Here is a 23783-nt window from a genome sequence, read left to right as displayed (position 1 = left end):
TTACCCTTTGCTTTCTTGCCCCTTGAACTCAATCAATCATAACAACAATAATAATTGAAGGTGGGAAACACAGGAAATATTCACATTTACTTCTGAATGCATTAAATTGGACGATTAAAGTTACCCTTACAGTGATGCAATTTAATGCAACTGTGCGATTTTTGGACGACATACAAAACCATGACATTTTGGTCCAATTTTGGACACATACTATACTATGCATTTTTAGTGCGATTTTGGACGACATACTAAACTATGACATTTTGGTGCGATTTTGGACAACATACTAAACTATGACATTTTGGTGCGATTTTGGACGACATACCAAACTATGACATTTTGGTGCAATTTTGGACAACATACCAAACTATGACATTTTGGTGCAGTTTTGGACGACATACTAAACTATGACATTTTTGTTACTTTTTGGACGACATACTAAACTATGACATTTTGGTGCAATTTTGGACGACATACCAAACTATGACATTTTGGTGCAGTTTTGGACGACATACTAAACTATGACATTTTTGTTACTTTTTGGACGACATACTAAACTATGACATTTTGGTGCAGTTTTGGACGACATACTAAAATGACATTTTGGTGCGATTTTGGACGACATACTAAACTATGACATTTTGGTCACTTTTTGGACGACATACTAAACTATGACATTTTGGTGCAATTTTGGACGACATACTAAACTATGACATTTTGGTGCAATTTTGGACGACATACTAAACTATGACTTTTTTGTCACTTTTTGGACGACATACTAAACTATGACATTTTGGTGCAGTTTTGGACGACATACTAAACTATGACAGTTTTGTCACTTTTTGGACGACATACTAAACTATGACAGTTTTGTCACTTTATGGACGACATACTAAACTATGACATTTTGGTGCAATTTTGGACGACATACTAAACTATGACATTTTTGTTACTTTTTGGACGACATACTAAACTATGACATTTTGGTGCAATTTTGGACGACATACTAAACTATGACATTTTGGGGCAGTTTTGGACGACATACTAAACTATGACATTTTTGTTACTTTTTGGACGACATACTAAACTATGACATTTTGGTGCAATTTTGGACGACATACCAAACTATGACATTTTGGTGCAGTTTTGGACGACATACTAAACTATGACATTTTTGTTACTTTTTGGACGACATACTAAACTATGACATTTTGGTGCAGTTTTGGACGACATACTAAAATGACATTTTGGTGCGATTTTGGACGACATACTAAACTATGACATTTTGGTCACTTTTTGGACGACATACTAAACTATGACATTTTGGTGCAATTTTGGACGACATACTAAACTATGACATTTTGGTGCAATTTTGGACGACATACTAAACTATGACTTTTTTGTGACTTTTTGGACGACATACTAAACTATGACATTTTGGTGCAGTTTTGGACGACATACTAAAATGACATTTTGGTGCGATTTTGGACGACATACTAAACTATGACATTTTGGTCACTTTTTGGACGACATACTAAACTATGACATTTTGGTGCAATTTTGGACGACATACTAAACTATGACATTTTGGTGCAATTTTGGACGACATACTAAACTATGACTTTTTTGTGACTTTTTGGACGACATACTAAACTATGACATTTTGGTGCAATTTTGGACGACATACTAAACTATGACATTTTGGTGCGATTTTGGAAGACATACTAAACTATGACATTTTGGTTCAATTTTGGACGACATACTAAACTATGACTTTTTTGTCACTTTTTGGATGACATACTAAACTATGACATTTTGGTGCAATTTTGGACGACATACCAAACTATGACATTTTGGTGCAGTTTTGGACGACATACTAAACTATGACATTTTTGTCACTTTTTGGACGACATACTAAACTATGACATTTTGGTGCAATTTTGGACGACATACCAAACTATGACATTTTTGTTACTTTTTGGACGACATACTAAACTATGACATTTTTGTCACTTTTTGGACGACATACTAAACTATGACATTTTGGTTAAATTTTGGACGACATACTAAACTATGACAGTTTTGTCACTTTTTGGACGACATACTAAACTATGACATTTTGGTGCGATTTTGGAAGACATACTAAACTATGACATTTTGGTTCAATTTTGGACGACATACTAAACTATGACAGTTTTGTCACTTTTTGGACGACATACTAAACTATGACAGTTTTGTCACTTTATGGACGACATACTAAACTATGACATTTTGGTGCAATTTTGGACGACATACTAAACTATGACATTTTTGTTACTTTTTGGACGACATACTAAACTATGACATTTTGGTGCAATTTTGGACGACATACTAAACTATGACATTTTGGTGCAGTTTTGGACGACATACTAAACTATGACATTTTTGTTACTTTTTGGACGACATACTAAACTATGACATTTTGGTGCAATTTTGGACGACATATTAAACTAGATTTCCGCAATTCCGTGCCGAAATTTCGAGTGTGCCTGCAGTTCTTGCGGCATGTGTCTTCGCGTGCAGGACTTGTGCTGGTAAAGGATTGAGTGGTATTTTGGTGGAATCACCCTTTGAAAGAGAATAACTCATAAACCCCTCCCACTCCCTGATGCCCCCTCCCCCTTCCGAACACCTGCGTTATAAAATCTAAAAATGTGGATTGAACCTTTAAAAGCATTTAGACAGAGTGGTATTTTGGTGGACTCACCCTTTAAAAACACCAAGTTTTAGAGGAGATAACAAGACGGATCAGAGAGGACTCAGACGCAGAGGCCTTTTAATTGTCTTTATTGGCACTCGTAAACAATTCTCAAGGCAGGTCCTCTTTACTGAGGAAAAACAAAAGCGTGGCTATGAAAACCTATAACAAATTGCGAGCGCAACGCTCTACAAGAGAAACGTTGTGGAACTATAAACGCGGAACAAAAAAATCACTCCGAAGAGGAAACATACTCGGACTAAGGTTATCATGTAAAACTTAAACAGAAAACTCTCCAAACGGAGGAAAACACGGCTCTAAACACTTCAAAACAAAAGCTAACTCAAAAACACAATCCTAATGATTGGCGATCCTTAACCAACTAAGAATGAGATAAAAAACAAAACGCAATCTAAATGATTGTATCTAACTAATAAAAGGTAAGTCACAAGCCTAGTGATTGGAGTTCCTAAAAGGCTGTGAAAATTAACAAACAAAAAATCTCTCCCAAGGAGGAAAACAAAAGCTATAAATCTTAACTAAGGTATCAGCTAACAGGCTATGATAAGAAAACTTACAAAATAAAGCATCGCTCACCAAGAGGATCAAAAACTTGAGGATTCTGGGGCTGTGACGAGGCGCTATGGTGATCAGGCATGGACGAAAACACACTGGCACTGAAACAGGGGAACAGGGAGTTTTTATAGTCCACATGGCTTAATTGTCAGCAGGTGTGTGTAATCAGGGCCGGCAGAGGAGGGGGCGGGGCAAACTGCTGGAGTGACAGGAGAGAGGGAGAGAGAGAGATTCACAATCCCCTCTGTTTCCCATTCTCACAGAGAAAACAGCATGTTTTAAAGTTGTCATATCTCAAGAACGGTTGATGATAGAGATAAAATTTTTGGTTTGTGAGCGCCAGGAGGCTTTCAGCAGCTCCCATCTCAAAATTTGTGACAAACGGGCGTGAATTGACAGAGAAATCACAGTTTTAAAATCACCCTCATCTTGATTTTCCACAACTCCAAAGCAGACATTTTAACATGGGAGTGAATTGAGACTGTGACCAGAGTTCTCTGTGCTTTGAGGTGATTTTAAGAAAAACTACAAGTCATATGAACATGACAAACACACACAGGGTTAGACGACAACCATGGCAACATTTTGATGTAAAAATTGTCTCTGTAGGTTGGAAATTGTGGGCAGGAGAAGAGTTTGTTTAGAAGTTTTTCTGATTATTTTGCTGGATCTTGCTAGAGTGTGTCACTCTAGCTCACACCTAACGACCACACACACACCCATTATAAAATCAGAAAGCTTTGAAAAAAAGTACAAAACTTAAACTGCGATAGTTCAAAAACCGTAACATGTATCAAAATGTCGACTTAGGTCAGAAAAGTCCTAAGTCTTGTGACCCGTTTAAACTTCCAACCACGTTTCTACGTTAAAGTATGACGACACTGTGATGCTCCAAAGCGGGCTTGGTTTTTTTCGGTCTCCCATCCACTTCAATGTTAATTTTTGTTCAGTTTTTTGTAAATATTATCCCAATGGTTATATGAAAATCTTAGAAAAGTCATAGCACACCATTCCCGGTCAAGGCGCACATTTTGATATAACTTGTGTTGGGGGTTTCTCAAAGATGCAGGAGGAGTAGCGTGCCGAAATAACGGGAGGGCGCGAGAATAAAAAGCAGAATAAACGCGCACGATTACAAGAGATGCCTTGCAGCGCAAGGCATTCTAGTGAGAACCCTAGGGTTCTCACTAGAATGCCTTGCAGCTGCAGGCACTAACTATGACATTTTGGTGCAATTTTGGACGACATACTAAACTATGACTTTTTTGTGACTTTTTGGACGACATACTAAACTATGACATTTTGGTGCAATTTTGGACGACATACCAAACTATGACATTTTGGTGCAGTTTTGGACGACATACTAAACTATGACATTTTTGTTACTTTTTGGACGACATACTAAACTATGACATTTTTGTCACTTTTTGGACGACATACTAAACTATGACATTTTGGTGCAATTTTGGACGACATACTAAACTATGACATTTTGTTGCGATTTTGGAAGACATACTAAACTATGACATTTTGGTTCAATTTTGGACCACATACTAAACTATGACTTTTTTGTCACTTTTTGGATGACATACTAAACTATGACACTTTGGTTCAATTTTGGAAGACATACTAAACTATGACTTTTTTGTGACTTTTTGGACGACATACTAAACTATGACATTTTTGTCACTTTTTTGATGACATAGTAAACTATGACATTTTGGTACAATTTTGGACGACATACTTAACTATGACATTTTTGTCACTTTTTGGACGACATACTAAACTATGACATTTTTGTCACTTTTTTGATGACATAGTAAACTATGACATTTTGGTACAATTTTGGACGACATACTAAACTATGACATTTTGGTGCAATTTTGGACGACATACTAAACTATGACATTTTGGTGCAATTTTGGACGACATACTAAACTATGACATTTTGGTGCAATTTTGGACGACATACCAAACTATGACATTTTGGTGCAGTTTTGGACGACATACCAAACTATGACATTTTGGTGCAGTTTTGGACGACATACTAAACTATGACATTTTTGTTACTTTTTGGACGACATACTAAACTATGACATTTTGGTGCAGTTTTGGACGACATACTAAAATGACATTTTGGTGCGATTTTGGACGACATACTAAACTATGACATTTTGGTCACTTTTTGGACGACATACTAAACTATGACATTTTGGTGCAATTTTGGACGACATACTAAACTATGACATTTTGGTGCAATTTTGGACGACATACTAAACTATGACTTTTTTGTGACTTTTTGGACGACATACTAAACTATGACATTTTGGTGCAGTTTTGGACGACATACTAAAATGACATTTTGGTGCGATTTTGGACGACATACTAAACTATGACATTTTGGTCACTTTTTGGACGACATACTAAACTATGACATTTTGGTGCAATTTTGGACGACATACTAAACTATGACATTTTGGTGCAATTTTGGACGACATACTAAACTATGACTTTTTTGTGACTTTTTGGACGACATACTAAACTATGACATTTTGGTGCAATTTTGGACGACATACTAAACTATGACATTTTGGTGCGATTTTGGAAGACATACTAAACTATGACATTTTGGTTCAATTTTGGACGACATACTAAACTATGACTTTTTTGTCACTTTTTGGATGACATACTAAACTATGACATTTTGGTGCAATTTTGGACGACATACCAAACTATGACATTTTGGTGCAGTTTTGGACGACATACTAAACTATGACATTTTTGTCACTTTTTGGACGACATACTAAACTATGACATTTTGGTGCAATTTTGGACGACATACCAAACTATGACATTTTTGTTACTTTTTGGACGACATACTAAACTATGACATTTTTGTGACTTTTTGGACGACATACTAAACTATGACATTTTTGTTACTTTTTGGACGACATACTAAACTATGACATTTTGGTGCAATTTTGGACGACATACTAAACTATGACATTTTGGTGCAATTTTGGACGACATACCAAACTATGACATTTTGGTGCAATTTTGGACGACATACTAAACTATGACATTTTGGTGCAGTTTTGGACGACATACTAAACTATGACATTTTTGTTACTTTTTGGACGACATACTAAACTATGACATTTTGGTGCGATTTTGGACGACATACTAAACTATGACATTTTGGTTCAATTTTGGACAACATACTAAACTATGACATTTTGGTTCAATTTTGGACAACATACTAAACTATGACATTTTGGTTCAATTTTGGACGACAAACTAAACTATGACATTTTGGTCACTTTTTGGACGACATACTAAACTATGACATTTTGGTGCAGTTTTGGACGACATACTAAACTATGACAATTTTGTTACTTTTTGGACGACATACTAAACTATGACATTTTTGTCACTTTTTGGACGACATACTAAACTATGACATTTTGGTTAAATTTTGGACGACATACTAAACTATGACAGTTTTGTCACTTTTTGGACGACATACTAAACTATGACATTTTTGTTACTTTTTGGACGACATACTAAACTATGACATTTTGGTGCAATTTTGGACGACATACTAAACTATGACATTTTGGGGCAGTTTTGGACGACATACTAAACTATGACATTTTTGTTACTTTTTGGACGACATACTAAACTATGACATTTTGGTGCAATTTTGGACGACATACCAAACTATGACATTTTGGTGCAGTTTTGGACGACATACTAAACTATGACATTTTTGTTACTTTTTGGACGACATACTAAACTATGACATTTTGGTGCAGTTTTGGACGACATACTAAAATGACATTTTGGTGCGATTTTGGACGACATACTAAACTATGACATTTTGGTCACTTTTTGGACGACATACTAAACTATGACATTTTGGTGCAATTTTGGACGACATACTTAACTATGACATTTTGGTGCAATTTTGGACGACATACTAAACTATGACTTTTTTGTGACTTTTTGGACGACATACTAAACTATGACATTTTGGTGCAGTTTTGGACGACATACTAAAATGACATTTTGGTGCGATTTTGGACGACATACTAAACTATGACATTTTTGTTACTTTTTGGACGACATACTAAACTATGACATTTTGGTGCAATTTTGGACGACATACTAAACTATGACATTTTGGTGCAATTTTGGACGACATACTAAACTATGACTTTTTTGTGACTTTTTGGACGACATACTAAACTATGACATTTTGGTGCAATTTTGGACGACATACTAAACTATGACATTTTGGTGCGATTTTGGAAGACATACTAAACTATGACATTTTGGTTCAATTTTGGACGACATACTAAACTATGACTTTTTTGTCACTTTTTGGATGACATACTAAACTATGACATTTTGGTGCAATTTTGGACGACATACCAAACTATGACATTTTGGTGCAGTTTTGGACGACATACTAAACTATGACATTTTTGTCACTTTTTGGACGACATACTAAACTATGACATTTTGGTGCAATTTTGGACGACATACCAAACTATGACATTTTTGTTACTTTTTGGACGACATACTAAACTATGACATTTTTGTGACTTTTTGGACGACATACTAAACTATGACATTTTTGTTACTTTTTGGACGACATACTAAACTATGACATTTTGGTGCAATTTTGGACGACATACTAAACTATGACATTTTGGTGCAATTTTGGACGACATACCAAACTATGACATTTTGGTGCAATTTTGGACGACATACTAAACTATGACATTTTGGTGCAGTTTTGGACGACATACTAAACTATGACATTTTTGTTACTTTTTGGACGACATACTAAACTATAACATTTTGGTGCAATTTTGGACGACATACTAAACTATGACATTTTGGTGCGATTTTGGACGACATACTAAACTATGACATTTTGGTCACTTTTTGGACGACATACTAAACTATGACATTTTTGTGCAATTTTGGACGACATACTAAACTATGACATTTTGGTGCGATTTTGGACGACATACTAAACTATGACATTTTGGTTCAATTTTGGACGACATACTAAACTATGACTTTTTTGTGACTTTTTGGACGACATACTAAACTATGACATTTTGGTGCAATTTTGGAAGACATACTAAACTATGACTTTTTTGTGACTTTTTGGACGACATACCAAACTATGACATTTTGGTGCAATTTTGGACGACATACTAAACTATGACTTTTTTGTCACTTTTTGGATGACATACTAAACTATGACATTTTGGTGCAATTTTGGAAGACATACTAAACTATGACTTTTTTGTGACTTTTTGGACGACATACCAAACTATGACATTTTGGTGCAATTTTGGACGACATACTAAACTATGACTTTTTTGTCACTTTTTGGATGACATACTAAACTATGACATTTTGGTGCAATTTTGGAAGACATACTAAACTATGACTTTTTTGTGACTTTTTGGACGACATACCAAACTATGACATTTTGGTGCAATTTTGGACGACATACTAAACTATGACATTTTGGTGCAGTTTTGGACGACATACTAAACTATGACATTTTTGTTACTTTTTGGACGACATACTAAACTATAACATTCTGGTTCAATTTTGGACGGCATACTTAACTATGACATTTTGGTGCAATTTTGGAAAACATACTAAACTGACTTTTTTGTCACTTTTTGGATGACATACTAAACTATGACATTTTGGTGCAATTTTGGACGACATACTAAACTATGACATTTTTGTCACTTTTTGGACGACATACTAAACTATGACATTTTGGTGCAATTTTGGACGACATACCAAACTATGACATTTTGGTGCAGTTTTGGATGACATACTAAACTATGACATTTTGGTGCAATTTTGGACGACATACCAAACTATGACATTTTTGTTACTTTTTGGACGACATACTAAACTATGACATTTTTGTCACTTTTTGGACGACATAATAAACTGTGACATTTTGGTGCGATTTTGGAAGACATACTAAACTATGACATTTTGGTGCGATTTTGGAAGACATACTAAACTATGACATTTTGGTTCAATTTTGGACGACATACTAAACTATGACAGTTTTGTCACTTTTTGGACGACATACTAAACTATGACAGTTTTGTCACTTTTTGGACGACATACTAAACTATGACATTTTGGTGCAATTTTGGACGACATACTAAACTATGACATTTTGGTGCAATTTTGGACGACATACCAAACTATGACATTTTGGTTCAATTTTGGACGACATACTAAACTATGACATTTTGGTCACTTTTTGGACGACATACTAAACTATGACATTTTGGTGCAATTTTGGACGACATACTAAACTATGACATTTTTGTTACTTTTTGGACGACATACTAAACTATGACATTTTTGTCACTTTTTGGACGACATACTAAACTATGACATTTTGGTTAAATTTTGGACGACATACTAAACTATGACAGTTTTGTCACTTTTTGGACGACATACTAAACTATGACATTTTGGTGCGATTTTGGAAGACATACTAAACTATGACATTTTGGTTCAATTTTGGACGACATACTAAACTATGACAGTTTTGTCACTTTTTGGACGACATACTAAACTATGACAGTTTTGTCACTTTTTGGACGACATACTAAACTATGACATTTTGGTGCAATTTTGGACGACATACCAAACTATGACATTTTGGTGCAGTTTTGGACGACATACTAAACTATGACATTTTTGTTACTTTTTGGACGACATACTAAACTATGACATTTTGGTGCAATTTTGGACGACATACTAAACTATGACATTTTGGTGCAGTTTTGGACGACATACTAAACTATGACATTTTTGTTACTTTTTGGACGACATACTAAACTATGACATTTTGGTGCAATTTTGGACGACATACCAAACTATGACATTTTGGTGCAGTTTTGGACGACATACTAAACTATGACATTTTTGTTACTTTTTGGACGACATACTAAACTATGACATTTTGGTGCAGTTTTGGACGACATACTAAACTATGACATTTTGGTGCGATTTTGGACGACATACTAAACTATGACATTTTTGTTACTTTTTGGACGACATACTAAACTATGACATTTTGGTGCAATTTTGGACGACATACTAAACTATGACATTTTGGTGCAATTTTGGACGACATACCAAACTATGACATTTTGGTGCAATTTTGGACGACATACTAAACTATGACATTTTGGTGCAGTTTTGGACGACATACTAAACTATGACATTTTTGTTACTTTTTGGACGACATACTAAACTATAACATTTTGGTGCAATTTTGGACGACATACTAAACTATGACATTTTGGTGCAGTTTTGGACGACATACTAAACTATGACATTTTTGTTACTTTTTGGACGACATACTAAACTATGACATTTTGGTGCAATTTTGGACGACATACTAAACTATGACATTTTGGTGCAATTTTGGACGACATACCAAACTATGACATTTTGGTGCAGTTTTGGACGACATACTAAACTATGACATTTTGGTGCAATTTTGGAAACATACTAATCTATGACATTTTGGTGCAATTTTGGACGACATACTAAACTATGACAGTTTTGTCACTTTTTGGACGACATACTAAACTATGACATTTTGGTGCAATTTTGGACGACATACTAAACTATGACATTTTGGTGCAATTTTGGACGACATACCAAACTATGACATTTTGGTTCAATTTTGGACGACATACTAAACTATGACATTTTGGTGCAATTTTGGACGACATACCAAACTATGACATTTTGGTGCAGTTTTGGACGACATACTAAACTATGACATTTTGGTGCAATTTTGGAAACATACTAATCTATGACATTTTGGTGCAATTTTGGACGACATACTAAACTATGACAGTTTTGTCACTTTTTGGACGACATACTAAACTATGACATTTTGGTGCAATTTTGGACGACATACTAAACTATGACATTTTGGTGCAATTTTGGACGACATACCAAACTATGACATTTTGGTTCAATTTTGGACGACATACTAAACTATGACATTTTGGTGCAATTTTGGACGACATACCAAACTATGACATTTTGGTGCAGTTTTGGACGACATACTAAACTATGACATTTTGGTGCAATTTTGGACGACATACCAAACTATGACATTTTGGTGCAGTTTTGGACGACATACTAAACTATGACATTTTGGTGCAATTTTGGAAACATACTAATCTATGACATTTTGGTGCAATTTTGGACGACATACTAAACTATGACATTTTGGTGCAATTTTGGACGACATACTAAACTATGACATTTTTGTCACTTTTTCGATAACATAGTGGACATACTAAACTATGAATTTTTGGTCACATGAGTCACAAGTGTGGCAAAGAAACAAAACATGACAACAAGTAACAGCCAAGAAAATGTTGTAATTTATTAATATAGTGAGAAAGAAGCTCCAAATCAATGGAAACATTTTTTTCCGGTGCATGTTCTTAACAATCACATTCTATGAGGATGTAAAAAAGAAAAACATTAATAGCCACAACTTTGTATTTCAGTTACAGACATTTTTCCTTGATGTTTATTTTTTTTCAAAGTAAAGAAAAAGGCAAAGAACCCTCATTCCCCCTCCCTCCCTCCCTTAAAAAACAGACAGCCTTAAGTCATGGGCTTTTTTTTTTTCAGTACAACCCACAGTGCTTTAGCAGAAGGATAAGCGCTCATTGGTTAAGGATTACACAGCATGACAATGCAATGTAAAGTTTTGCTAAAATATTAGATGAGGATAATGATAAGGGGTTTGGGGGATAAGGTGGAGGAAATCTGAGCAAGAGAAAAAAATAAAAAATAAAATAAAAGGCGAACCCTGAACCCTAGAGTCTGAGTCTGACAAACGTCAGCATTACAGCTACGACGTTTGGACTCTTGCCTCCCACTTGTGCATAGATCATGATCCTTTAAAAACCAACTTTTAATTCCTCCACATCAACATCAGCCTAACTCTGAAATCTGTCCCGATACATGAGACCTCTCGCAAGAGATGATTCAGAAAAACAGAACAAACGTCTTTGCACAATGCTCATGGACTACGAGATGGAGAAACGTAAAACGTACAGCATCAAAAACAACAAATGCATCTTGTGTCTTTTTGACAGTCAAACTACTGATCGTTGTTTTTTTTTTTAAATGTAAAGCAATTTCTACATAGATTTCATGTGTAAAGCACTCCACTTTTATCAAAGTTGATTCTCAGTTTTATTTGGTAAATATGTAACTTGCTACGAACATCGTTTTTTGAATGGTTTTCTATATTCCGTTAAACTTAGAACCTTCAGTGCTTTCTTGGAGTTTAACTGTTTTCAGTTGCGTTTTTCTTTCTTTTCTATTTTTTTTCCATACAAACATTAAAATGATGGAGTTGGTATCTGGAACCCTGGCCTTCCTGAGACAAAATCCACATCTTTTAAGAGTGTGCAAGATGGTAAGCGAACGGCACCGCTTACAGAAAAAACACAAAATCACAACTCAATTACATAGAGAGATAGTCTGTCCACACTGAGAGAGAACTTAATAACTGAAGTATGACGCAACACTGATCAATCCCAGAGTTCTGAAAGTAGCATAAATCTTCATTTTGCAAAGATTTTCATGTCCATATTTGATGGAAGTTTAAATGTCCTTTTTTTTATATTTTACACAACATTCCTGTCATAAACTATAAAGTATTTTCTTGAACTTCAGACAAATGAAATGCTTGTAAACGACGAGTGGCTTTTTGCAAAACAAGAACAGAAAAGATAGGCACCTCTGAAATGAGTCCTGTAACAAACTCACCTCCCAAACTTTATCCCTTTTCCATTTTCCACGTGAAGTTAACATAGGGATTACTAGTCCTTCTACAGCTATCTATGGCAACAGTTCTTTGTTTTTTTCCTCCCCATTTTGTAGTTTTGTCTTTTTTTTGTAGTTTTTCTGGTTTTAAATTTTTTTTTACCATTTTCTTCTTTTTGTATAAGTGGAACAAAATGGTGCAATACTCAACAATAATCCTTGTATTTGGATTATTCCACAATAAAAGCCACTATAAGGTAGATAAACTTTTTACAGAGAGAATAATAATAATAAAAAAAATCCATTAAGTCCTTGAGTAAACATTTACACATGAATTGTCACCATCTCCCCTCCGTACTTAGACTCGTTTATCTACGATTAGCTGAGCGAGGGGTAGAAGACACTCAGTGCAACGTTAGAAGATAATAACGTCTATCAGAATAGTTTTTGACAGAAAGTTAACAAACACAAAAAAAAAGATGATACAAATATAACATACTGAGTGGAACTTAACAGCAGGCCATGTGCCCTGCGCGCAGCTTCTCGCGCACACATTCATACAAACATCTGACTTTCAAGCACACATCTAAGATGACTTTTGCTTTTGTTTTTTTTTCTTCAGATTTCATATTTGTAACTTAATGCAATACATTTTTGTTATTCTCTAAAAGCCCCTTCGGTGTACCTGTCAGATGGAGAGAACAAAAAGAAAATTACTGACTTCACATTACGTTATTGGCGCTCCATGATTCAAGTATTTGCGTTCAATATTTTTTGTTTCGTTTTGATATGTTTGATTTTTTTTTTTTTCGTCAACTGGGTAAAAATGTGCATCAAACCAGGTGATTCAGGTTGGGGCTTTTAGACAACAGGGTATTTAACAACACAAATACACATATATACAGTACGAGCACTTCAAAGTACTGTAATATGTCATAACCAGAACGTGCATATCCAGCTCCATATAACAACGATGCAGCTTTCAATCAATCAAGTATCAGTTTACACCCGACCCGAATTCTTTCCTTTGTATCACTTATTTGCGGGGAAAATACATATTGCTCTTTTTTTTTTTCAGTTGTATTCAAATAAGACATTACAAAAAACGATGACAAAAACGGAAAAAAAAGTTTCAGAGGTTATGATCCAAGAAGTCAGAAATGTTTTTTCAACGACACACCATACTCACAGTATACACATATGTACTATATACATACATTATATACTGTTATCTAGAACAGAGCTGTAGAGAGGAGAGCCTCTCGATGCTGGTGCAGCATGGGAAACCCACTTCACTGTCAGGGTTCTCCAGTTAGTACAGGATGCTGGGAGGTCCTCGGCTATTGGGTCTGTCTGAGCTTGGATCAAGGCAGTTACAGAAACAGGCAATAGTGATTTTTGCTTGTGTGCTGCAGGACTGCAAGTCCTGAAAAGGTAGCCTTTTCCTGTTTTCTTCTTTTTAATGTTATTTTTTTTTTTTCCCATTTTTTAACTTTTTCTTTTAAAATGTTTCTTAAGACTTTTGTACCTCTTGAAATGTGCCCCTCCACCACTTGCTGATGCAGAGTGAGGGGAGTGAGGCTGATACAGTGAGCCCAAGCCATCTGGGTCTGTGGAAATGTACAGTTCAGTGGGCCTGCTTTGAGCAGGACACAAACATAAAAAATGAGATAAATACAGCATCCACAAAAAAAGGCACCCCGGCCACGAGTCTACTCCTTTAGATGGTGGTAGTAGAAGCTGATGACCGGAGACGTTTCAGCTATAAGTGCAGAGCTTTAACATATAGATCTTTTTTCTTTTTTTTAACTTAGATTTTTTTAGCATTTTTAAGATTTTTATGTCAAACTTCATAAAAATGACGTTAAAATGCGATTTCATTTTTGGTTTTAAAAAAATATGTACCCGGGATTACCCATCAGCAACTGTGCACTGTAGCAAACTGGAACCCCCAACTGAGTAGATTTTCTCCTTAGCATGGGGGCATTCCCCACAAAAGCATAAAAAAAAATCTCAGTCATTTAAGGGTGGGATGCTGCCGCCCCATGTGTTTGATCCCTCCTGTCCCCCGCTGCGCCCTCCGCAAAGGTTATCATATCTCCTCCAAACAGGGAACAGAAGTGCTGCCTACAAAGACACAGCATGACACACCAAATTTGTATTGGCACGTGACATTGGCATCTTTTTTTTCATGCAACAATAGGCCTCCAAACAGCAACTCGAGGCCACCTTCTGAGAAAAGGATTGAATACAGCCTTTTCCCTCCCAATTAGGATTAAGTTCGAGGCATGAGGTCTGTACATATTGTTGCGCAAATGGCCTAGGAATTAAAGACTTTGCTCTCACAGTAGAAAGGACAGATATGGAGAGCTGCATCTCATACTTGGTATCATCAACTCCCCTAACCCTGAGATCAAGCTGGACAGAAGTGTCTTCAGCGCAGAGAGAAAGGCCGACCTTTAGATAAAAGTTTGCAGACTTTCATATAATGACAGTGTTCTGGTGGCTGAGCCTCACTTTACAAATACGGTGGCCACTCTGAAGTGCTGACGGGAGCGCACGGGGTAACGAGTATCAGGGTTTGCCAAGCTCTGGGAAGAGTGCTCATTCCCAAGTCAGGTTTTGGCCTTCTGTAAAGGGCCCCAGCCTCTAGTCTTTTGCATAGAAACAGATATGAGGGCCTGTTGGTGCTTGGTTAGGAGAGGGCTACTGGGTCTGGTTGAGGTGGAGGAGGTTATAGCGTAGCAGCTAGGCAAAGGGCAAGGGGGGACAGCCTGCGGTCAGGCGGAGCAGCTTGGAGCGACGCGCACCCACACCCTAGTTTTACACATCTCAAGATACTACCTGGAAGTACTACAGAATACTGTCAAACGCATGATCAGTAACAAATCATAAAACAAATAGACAATCAATAACGGTCTGTAGTATCGATCCTCATTTTGGATTCAACACGCACAGGATGAACATACAGAGGCACCTCTGACCAAAGTGTTTCTGCATATGAACAGTGAAGGGCTAGTTCAGCAGCCAGTATTTTGTAGACTACTGCATGTAAGACAAAAATAACAATAGAGCACACATTGGAAACAAATTCAAATTATCTTATCAAAAAAAAAACAAAGAAAAAGAAAAAAAAAATACACTGGCAAAAATTCCAGAAACATGACTACATGTACATCTTCCAGCTAATGTGATCTTCGTGTCAAAGAACTGAGAGATGGGGGAGGCGGCAGGATGACGGCAGGGTTGAGTGGTGGCGGGCCTCGGTTAGAGATGCCGCCCGTGGGAGAGAGAGAGCCATGATTGGCCAGTCTTGGGAGGAGCCGCTGTCCCACCAAACTGAGGGAGGGTCAAGTGGAGCCCAGGAGGAAATGGGGCTGCCGCTTGACACCCACATCCCACATGACCACAACATATAGAGGCACTCAGTGGACACTCCACCTCCCCACCCCACTCTGATTCATCCACTGACTGGCGGACTGGAAACAGCCGACGTCGAGTCTGGTGCCTCCGAACAGAACAAGGCTAAACATTTGGAGTAACAGTGATACTTACTTTGTTAAAGTTCAAAGAAGGTGTGTTTGTGTGTGTTGAGGGGGGGGAAATATCACACTGCAGTTTCCCCCCTCCAAAGTCAAAAAGGTACATTTCAGTTTTCTCTTCATCCTGCTACCAGAGGAATAACGCCAGATACATTTCCAAGAAACGGGATACAGTACGTAACATTTTTGTTGTTTTCCATGTTTTTGCTGCTCCTTTCTTTGATTTATTGGATTGCAGTTGAAGCGATTTGCTCTTCATAAGTGCTTTGATAAAACCCTTTGAATTTATAAAAGTCTTAGTCTCTTCTGTTTGTACAGTACCAAATGCAAGGAACACTCGTAGGTCTACTGCATTAGGAGAAACCCCTCTTATTTGGTATTGTGCCAGATACCCAGAACCATCCAATCCCACTGTGGATTCAGTCTCTGTTGGGTGTGGCTGTGGCACGCAGAGAGGAAGTGTGCATTGTCATGTACCCAGTTTCACTCTTTAGTACAGCTTGCGGCATGCATTGTGTTCAAAAGTTGCTTCTTCCTCTTTGCAGAGTTTTCCCAACAGTTTCAGGGGGACTGGCAGCCTGGAGGGAATCCAAGTTATGAAAAGGAGGGCGGTCATTTTTTTTTTGTTGTTTGTTTTTTTTTGTTTGTTCCGAAGTCTTTTGCTGCAAAACAGCAACAATCAAAAAGAAAAAAAGAAACTCAAGAGAAACCAGCTCCAATGGACATCGAGTATGGACGGAAGAAAAGTCTATGGGGTATATTGCACAATGAACTGTCACACGCAGGTGAAATTGTGTTCGGTTTTCTCCCCCGAAAAACTGGCTGATAATATAGACTTGCTGGGCTTCATAACAAAGTGGACATCAGAAAATTCAACAAAGGTGACCAGAAGGATCTGGGCTTGCAGACGTCAATGATTGGGTGCCAACGGACACACAGTGAGTCATGTATGAAAACAGAGACACGCAACAAGGTCGACAAATAATCTTCTCTCAGCTTATAGGTTGTGACAGATATAAAATTGCGCTTGGATCTATACCTACAAAAAAACCCAACAACATTTAATAGCTGAGCAATCCCTTTGAGAAGACAAATTAAATAATTAAGCTGATGATTGGTAGGGCCAGTCACATGGCCAGGCCTTCTAACTGCCCAGTGACAGAGTTGGTCTCCAATCGTGTCCTGTACCATTTGCTGGCTCAGAAGTGAAACTGTGCAAGATTTCAGCTATTTCTTCAGTTACAAAACGAACTCAAAAAGGCGACATGGGAAAGACCTGGGCCAGAGAGCACTTAAGGCTAATATTAGTGCTGAGAAAACAATGTTAAACATAACTAGTAAAGGTCTTTGAACCACGTCATTGGCCATGGACATGCTGGGAATGGTCGTTTTTAAGTCTTATTTTGGGGTGAATTTTTTTTTTGTTTCATTTGGAGGGAAAAGGAAAGTCTCAGATGGCAGCTTTGATTGCTTCTCCTAAACACACTTCACACACAATGTCATGTATACTTATGGAAAACAACTAAAAAATACTTGAAAGGTTTCTTTGTGTTGTGTCTCATTTCAGTTTGTTGTATTTGACAAAAATACCAAAAGGAAAGAAAAAAAGATTTTTCCATTAAAAAAAACAACTAACAAAACAAAGTAAAACAGAAGGATTGGGGTCTGAAGTCTGTGTTGTAGGGACCTCCTTCCTTCTGAATCACAATTCACAGTTCAAAACAGTTGAAATTGATACTGATTATCGCCACATGATTTGCTTGGGTTTTGCTCCTGTTCATATCAATTTTTTTTTTGTTTGTTTGTATTTTCTTTTTCCATCCCACCATCCACCGATGGCTTACATGACACGGTGGTGGTTGGTTGTTAGTGTAACGTGGCATCATCCTACATGGATTCCCCACTCAGTAGATCTCCAGGCAGCAGGGTGTTAATGGGGGTCGGGCTCCCGATCACACGGGCGTCCTCTCCATTCGGCGGTCCCCACAAGCTGGAGTATTGGGGCACGTTGCCCCACAGCAGGTCGCCTCCGCTGGCCTTTCCTCCACCGCCGCTGTTGCTCCACTGGCCAATTGAGTGGGAGTGTGCTGCCCCTCCCATCCGATTCTGATTGGTTCCTGGGTTGGCCTGCCAACTAGTGGTGTTTGCCCCTAGTGACTGACCTTGTGCAAAGAAGCGGTTCACCTCTTCCTCCCCGGCAAACTCCGCCAGGATAGTGGTGTTTCCAAGCACACACCTAAAATAGGACAAAAGAGGAAATTATTTATTGTACACAGGTGAAATAAACCCCACCCAAGCAAAAATAAGGAACTAAAACATCTGGAAAAAAAATGTCCTCTTTGTGTAAACATGGACAGACATTTTTAAACTAATTTCACTCTTCTTTTTGAGTTTGAAAATGCCATGAGCACAATTCTTGCAGCTGCTAATGAAAAATAGCTCTCTCATCTTGTATTTTGTTTCCCAACTATGGCCAAACATGACCTAAACCAAATTTGAGAGAAATCTCGAGGTTTCCAACCACCATTTACAAGAAGAAACTTAGTTTCCTTTTAATTTTCTTTCCTTGGTGAAAAAAATAAAAAATAAAGAAATGAATCTCAGCTCCCTAAGTCAACTTTGGTTGATGAAAGAGACTTTGCTGAGTCTTACATGTGCAGAGACTTCTGGGCCTTGGCGGACTCGTCCTTGGAGCTGTAGCGTACCACGGCGTTCCCCTGGGTCAGGTTGAGGTGGAATGTGATCAGGGGGCCGTGCTGCAAGCACAGGGTCCGCAGGGTTGAACCATCAATCTGGAGCACAGAAAAAAAAACACACACACACGCACACACAGGAAAAAAGATGTTAGTTAGCAGTTATTGCTCATGTCCCAGTTTATTAATCTATGTTCAGTCATAATTAATTTCCCTCTTATATCACATGCACATAACTCTTGCTTTATTTCTTTATTTTCTGAGACAGATAAATTGATTCACAAGCTGATTTATCTCTTACAGTTCCTCATATCTTCATGCTGGTTCTAATATCAGTACTAGGGCTGGGCGATATATCGATATTTATTAAAATATATATTTAAACGAGATATAACACGGGACAATTAATTTTGCGTTAAAATGACAATACATGGGATGCAAGTTCGCACCTATTTCTCCTCTTCCTCTCCCTGCATCCCTGCACGCAAACGCGCACACACGCGCACACACACACCGGGGCGTCGCACCCGTGGGGGAGGTGGGTGTTTTAAAACCCACACTTTTCCCGGTGAGAGGGTTCAACACTGACACTTTTTCTGCAGTTTTGCACAAACGCCTCACTACATTTGCCGCTACATCTCTGGCTGCTTTGCTTCTGCGCTTGCTGTGGCTGCCTCCTCTCACCCTCCCGCTCCTGTCGTTGACTCAAACATGACACCGGCTTTGAGTGTGACTGGCTGATGACTGGCTGCTCTGCCTTAAGCCCCGCCTCTCTTGGTGTGTTAGATTTATTGTTCAGCTCGTGCTGAGGAGGCAGGAACTAGCTGGTTCATAGTTCACACATTACAGAGTTTTGACTTATTTTCCATTACTGTCAGTCACTTTTGGACATATGGAAGCCCGAAGTTGTAAATATTGATAATAAAATATAAGACATTATTTAATTATCATATCAACATCTGTGTTAAATATTCATGTGAAATAATTGAGAAGGAGCATTTTTATTTCAGTGACCTCTGACATTTGGCATGTGTCTTAAACTTATAACGGACTGTTTGTTTATTTTTTAAAGGGTTTGCCTCTGGAAAACATTTTATCTAATATGCTATAATGCTTTGGGGGAAACACCAATTACAACAGAAAAAATATCGAGATATATATCGAGTATCGCCATTCAGCTAAAAAATATCGAGATATGACTTTTAGTCAATATCACCCAGCACTAATTAGTACATACTTGTGGAGTGAGGTTTCTCAGCACCAGCCAGCTGCTGGTCCTTGTGGAGCTGTCAGTACTCCAGGTGGTCCCCTCTGTAAGCAAAGCAAAGACACTGTTAAATTCCATGCAACTCAAAATATTACATGTTTTATTAGCACTGAAGGCTGTAGTCTTTTCATTGATGACTTTTCACAATGCAATTCACTATAAAAAAATGTAAAATGTAAAAATGGAAGGCAAAGACAATATTTTCTACTGACTGATACTGACATCCACTATAAATTGTTTGCCTTACTAAAACTGTCTTTTCCTCTTTGGTCTGTTTGTCATGTCAGAATAAGGTCACATACACAAACGTGGCTTTTCACAGAGCCGGTAAACCTCAAGATGTCAGTTAAAACCCACACAGTTTGGTGAACACTTACAGCTGACAACTACGCCACACCTATACATCTAACATTGCTGGGTGTGGTGTACTGCATATCACAGAGAGAATGATGTGTACCTTTAGATGTTGTGAAAGCACAGTATCTGAGAGGCTCAGCTATTAAAGCCACCTTCCATTCAAGATTTGTATAACATTTCCTCCCAGCTGGTGGAATGAAAACCTAGCTGAAACAGTTATTTCTTTCATACTTCTATTGTAACTAAAACTTATTTTAACAAGATCGGGTCCATGTAAACAGAAAACCCTGAAACCAAAACCGCTAAATCAGAAATGTGGACACTTTATGTATATTATTATGCTTTAAAATGGCAGGGTATTGCGTTTGGGTTTGTGAAATAATGTGTCCACTCATTTCCATTAGATGCTTCCAAGAAAATAAATGCTCACCAGAGGAGTATGCGCCACTCCAGCCTTGAGCCAGACCCAGTGAGTTGCCACCCCAAGTGGAGGAGGGCTTGGGGTTAGTGAGGCCTGGTGGGGGTCGAGAGGGAGCTGTGGTGCTCCGTGGCCCCTGGGGGACTTTCCACAGCTCATGTGACAGAGAGGCTTGGCTCTGGGAGATTGGACCTTGGGACCAGGTGGACTTCATGTCAGACATTTTACCTTTAGAGAGGAGGAGGATGTAGAGATAGAGAATAGTTATTCACAAAATTTAGAGATATAAATAATATTGTCTTTATGCAAAATTGGGTCAGAAAAGTCCCTGATTGTAACCTTAATGAAAGCAACTAAACCACAAGCTACTTATATCCGACTGTTAACTTAAAATTTCCTCTGTATGCGTTAAATATTGTTTCTATCAATCAAGGATTTATTTGAATGAAACCAAACATAACTGTTCATCCCAATGACACAAATGTTGTTGAAAAAAGGAAAGGAGACAGAAAGACTGTTTCTAAATATTTACCAATAAAAAAATAAAATAAATGAATCTCATCACAAATGACACTAAATTCTCCAGCACTTCCTTTTCCGTTTCCCTTAAAGCACATACAGTACACATACACCAAACACAAGTAATGTACTGATGTTAACATCAGATTGGGTGGAACTTGTTTTTTGTGGGTTGGGTAAAAGAGGTACAGATGGAAGACGGTCACATTTAGGTGAGATTGCTGTCTTAGTATTGGAAAAGGTGTTGTCATAAGATACTGTAGCAGCATGTATAGGTGTGAATTTGAGTAAATGTGATAGAGTGTTAGAATAACAGTTGTGTGCAGAGACAGAGAAAGAAAAATGAAAGTAACCTGTGTTAGAGAACCGTTACAGAATAGACCAATGACTTGGGTAAGCTTGGGTAAGCTAGGCTTAGTGAGTATTAATGTATATTTTAAGAGGTTTAAGAGTTTAAAAGCCTTACTTCTGTTCATACCTACAGTCCTGTCCCTCAGAAGGTATCGGTTGACATCATGGATGTTTGTGTTAATGGTGGGACCGCTAGGGACACTGCCGGGGGTCATGTTGGGGTCATTCTCAGGGTCGATGTTCTGAAGGCCTTTCCATGGCACACCTGGGCAGAATTCTGAGGGTAAAAATTAATCAAATTCAACAATGAGAAGAGCTTAAACTAATTCTAAAACCAGATAGAGAATAAAAGCTGATGTGAGTTTGACAAAGAAAAGGTAAAAAAAAATTTCCTTTGTTCCTCTTACCTGGGGGCCAATTGATGTTAGTCCCATTGGAGATCTTTTCATTGGGGCTTTTGCCCTGTCCCCAACTGTCTGGTGGTACCAGAGGGCTGGTCGGGGAGTCAGAGCTAGATAGCATATTGTAAGGGCTGTACGAGTCCTCAAGCTGGTGGGGCTTCCCTGGTGGGCCCAGGTTAGAGGCAGCAGATATGGCACCTAGCATAAGCAAAGAAAAATAGGCAAAATTAAACTAAATTATAAAAAAATAAATCAAATTGATGGAATACACTTTTGGTATTGTACAACTTGCACAAATTGTATTGTGTAATCACAGACTGTTAAAAAAAGCATACAAAAAAATCAATATAGTCTTCTGGTTTCCATCTGAAACAAAGCAGGAAATAAAAAAAAAGCCACTAGGGGGCAACTCAACTGATTACAAAAAGAACTTGGTTTGAATGAAATACTGTGGTTGGATGGTAACAAACAATGGAGCATGGGCTGGATGTTTTGGTACTATTCCTAATAAGTACCATACCAACCCAAACTGTTCCACTCGGTGGAAACACGACTCAAGATAACTGTGGCTGATAAAAGCCTAACAGACTTGTGTTGGCTAACAGAAAGTGAGAAGAAAATAAGATGCAGAAGTAAATGTTAAAAGGGGAAGAGTTGGACTCGCTTATCTCTCAGTATCTTTCACCCATGGGCACCGTTGACCATATTGATCTGCAACTCACCATGCTTATTGAGGTTGTTCTCCATGTTTGAGGTGTTGCCAGAGTCCATGGAGTTTGAGTGTGTCCACTGGGACAGGCGGGATTGGGGCTGAGGGGGTTCCTTCAGGGACATACCCCCAACCTCCATGCAGTTTACATTCATGTTTGGATTCAGTCCAGCTGTGCACACACAGACAAATTTTTTTTTTATTATTTTATTACTAATACGAGAGTCATAATGTGCAAGTATAGTATTTTTTTATATATTTGTAACCATTTACAAAAATCTAGTAAAAGCTGATATATAATAATATAAATATATATATAGATAATATAAAGCAG

At 37.7% G+C, this 23783-nt stretch overlaps 1 protein-coding gene across 3 annotated transcripts in view; it reads right to left on the bottom strand.

The window, feature by feature from the left end:
- Positions 1–11767: 11767 nt before the first annotated feature.
- The window catches only part of tnrc6c2 (trinucleotide repeat containing adaptor 6C2), a 47152-nt gene continuing 35136 nt past the window's right edge, over positions 11768–23783 (bottom strand). For 2 of the 3 annotated variants that reach the window (XM_058641713.1, XM_058641715.1), the window contains 7 exons: positions 23463–23621; positions 22747–22938; positions 22455–22616; positions 21482–21697; positions 20665–20738; positions 19387–19526; positions 11768–18970 (listed from right to left, as the gene is read on the bottom strand). In XM_058641713.1, coding sequence (XP_058497696.1) covers positions 18622–18970; positions 19387–19526; positions 20665–20738; positions 21482–21697; positions 22455–22616; positions 22747–22938; positions 23463–23621 — 1292 coding nt within the window. In that variant the 3' untranslated portion in view covers positions 11768–18621. The remainder of the gene's footprint in view (positions 18971–19386; positions 19527–20664; positions 20739–21481; positions 21698–22454; positions 22617–22746; positions 22939–23462; positions 23622–23783) is intronic. The other variant, XM_058641714.1, reaches the window with a different exon arrangement.

Source organism: Solea solea, chromosome 10 (genome assembly GCF_958295425.1).
Source record: "Solea solea chromosome 10, fSolSol10.1, whole genome shotgun sequence".
NCBI classification, from domain to species: domain Eukaryota; kingdom Metazoa; phylum Chordata; class Actinopteri; order Pleuronectiformes; family Soleidae; genus Solea; species Solea solea.
This window is presented reverse-complemented; position numbering and strand designations above follow the sequence as displayed.